This window comes from Arvicanthis niloticus, chromosome 9, assembly GCF_011762505.2.
Source record: "Arvicanthis niloticus isolate mArvNil1 chromosome 9, mArvNil1.pat.X, whole genome shotgun sequence".
In the NCBI taxonomy this organism is placed as follows: domain Eukaryota; kingdom Metazoa; phylum Chordata; class Mammalia; order Rodentia; family Muridae; genus Arvicanthis; species Arvicanthis niloticus.
The window spans coordinates 75469397-75471927 of record NC_047666.1 but is presented as its reverse complement, the minus strand read 5'-3'; the positions used below and the strand labels follow the sequence as shown (position 1 = coordinate 75471927).

At 44.9% G+C, this 2531-nt stretch overlaps 1 protein-coding gene across 1 annotated transcript; it reads left to right on the top strand.

Annotated features, from left to right (window-relative positions):
- Positions 1–622: 622 nt before the first annotated feature.
- LOC117715582 (immunoglobulin-binding protein 1b) lies at positions 623–1818 on the top strand. Its single transcript, XM_034512452.2, has one exon. It carries the CDS (start codon positions 623–625, stop codon positions 1652–1654), a length of 1032 nt encoding a protein of 343 aa, XP_034368343.1. The 3' UTR covers positions 1655–1818.
- The last annotated feature ends 713 nt before the right edge of the window (positions 1819–2531 follow it).

Sequence of the window (2531 nt, the reverse complement as noted above, 5' to 3'; positions counted from 1 at the left end):
CTATTATTAAATTTTAACATTAGACCTATAATATCCTCACATATGCACCCTGTGTTTTCAGTTACCATCAGTGATAGCCAATTAAAAAAAAAAATCAAATGACAAATTCCATAAAGAATCCATGCTCAAACTGCATACCAAACTGAGAAACATCATGAAGTTTTTTTTTTGCCATCCTGTTCCATCCTGTCATAGACAGGATTTACTCATTACCAAATGCATTCATGCTGTACTGGATCTTGGTGCATCAGTTACTCGTAGCCATTTCAGTTAGTAGATCAGCTGAGGGCTTTAATCAGAGTGCTTGTGTTCAAGTGGCCCTTCTCTGGTAGCCTAGCAATGGTTACCATGCCTACATCTTCCCTCTCATTTCATCTTATCACTTAGGCAGTATGTCACACCACACCATCACAAGGGGGAAGGAATATAGTACTATAATATACAGAGAAGAAGCTGGGCATAGTGGCATTACCTGCAATCTTAGCCCTCCAGAGGCTGGGGCAGGAGGATTGCCAGCTTCAGGCCAGTCTTGGCTGCATAGAAAATTCCAGGCCAGCCTCCACTGCAGAGCGAGACTCTGTCTCAATAAGCCAGAGACATCCGGGTTCCTCCCTCTGGCAAGATGGCGTCGTTTATGGAGGAGATGAAGAAGCCGAAGCTCCGGGAGCTGTTGGAAACCAGCATACAACTTCTGGAGGAGTTGGAAGCTGAGACCCAACCCACAGGCTCCAAGCCAATCCAGGAGAAGGTGAGGAAGGCCTTGAACCTCCTGGAGAAGGCCTCGGACATGTTATCGCAGCTCGATTTGTTCAGCAGGAATGAAGATTGGGAAGAGATTGCTTCTGCTGACCTCAAGTACCTGATGCTCCCGGCCCTGAAGGGCGCGCTGACACTGAAACTGGTGGGCACCAGCAATCGCCTTGACGTCCTGCAGGATGCTCGAGAGCACTTCATGAACTTCCTAACCCAGAGCCACAACTACCATGTGGCCGAGTTTCAGCTGCCCTGGGCCCAAAGCAGCTCACCGGAAGGCAACCCGGCTGCCACTTCTGACACCCTGGAGCCCAACCTAGTTGCCATGGCATCCCAGAGGCAGACTAAAATCCAGAGGTACAAGCAAAAGAAGGCGGTGGAGCAGAGGCTGTCTTCTCTGAAATCGGCAGTGGAGAGCGGCCAGGCTGATGACGAGCGTGTCAGGGAGTATTACCTCCTTCAACTTCGTAGGTGGGTTAGCATCAGCTTGGATGAGATCGAGAGCATCGACCAGGAGATACAGATCCTGAGGCAAAGAGACTCCTTCGGTGAGGCATCAGCATCTCGCACATCTCCTCAGGAAAGGCCTCCACTAAAACCCTTCGTCCTCACTCGAAGTGTTGCCCAAGCACAAGTCTTTGGAGCCGGGTACCCAAGTCTGGCAACTATGACCGTGAATGACTGGTACGAGCAGCGCCAGAAAAGTGAGGTCTCACCATCTGTTCAGGAAGCAGAAAAGCGGGCACCACCACCTGAGACTCACACTGTATCTGAGCAGGAAGAGCCGGACCTGGAGCAAAAGGAAGATGAAGATGAGAATGCCCTCCACAGGATGCAGGAGTGGGATGACTGGAAGGACACCCATCCTAGGGGCTATGGCAACCGACAGAACATGGGCTAATGTCCCCTCCCCTCTGTGTGAAAGGACAAAGGAGCACTCACCTTTCCAGACAAGGAAAATCCTGTTCTCTTCCCTTCCTTGGGCCCCTGCTTCAGGAGTGTGCAACAAAGGCAGATACTGAATCCTGCTTTGTATTCAATAAAATGCCACTATCAAGTTTTATTTGCACCCTAGTTACTGTCCGGTGCTCTTGTTTAGGCATTGGTCTCACTGTGGTGTATTGCAGTTTCTTAAGTGAATAGAAAGAGTGCGGAGAAATGGCGGTATAATCATTGACTGTATGATTTCTCTTTTAAAAAATAAAATATCTTTTCTTGGAAAAAAATATATATCCAGAGAGAACATTCACGTAAGTTTCATTACAGTATGTTTTTAATTATTGTTAATATCTGAGCCTGACATAAACCACTATAAATATACTTATGTTGGAAAATACATAGTTTATATAAGATTGGATCATATCTGTGTGCAGCTGTTTTAGAACATCGAATTGAGAAACCCACAGGAAGGTGTTACCAAAGAAATGGCCTAATGAATGTGGGGGCAGAGACTGTCAGACAATCAACTGGATACATGAAGTTAAAGAACAACCATCTTCTTTAATTATGGAGTGTCTAGAACCTTCTCACCATAGTGTTGAAGTGAAAGTGGAAGGTTTATAATTATTTGCTGAGATTTAAATATGTCTTCATTTTTTAAAAAAATCTTAATGTTTGTATTAGAAATACCATCCCAAGAGAGTGGAAACTTAACAATATTTATCAAATATAAAAATATAGATACTTGACTCAGAATTTTCACATCTATATATGTAGAAAGGTAATTTACACCACTTATGGAAAAGTGGTAACATGTTCCTTGTAAAACCTGAGATATA

Bases quoted from the DNA above. Each gene is read 5' to 3' on its own strand.
- LOC117715582 (XM_034512452.2), top strand. From the start codon at position 623: ATGGCGTCGTTTATGGAGGAGATGAAGAAGCCGAAGCTCCGGGAGCTG.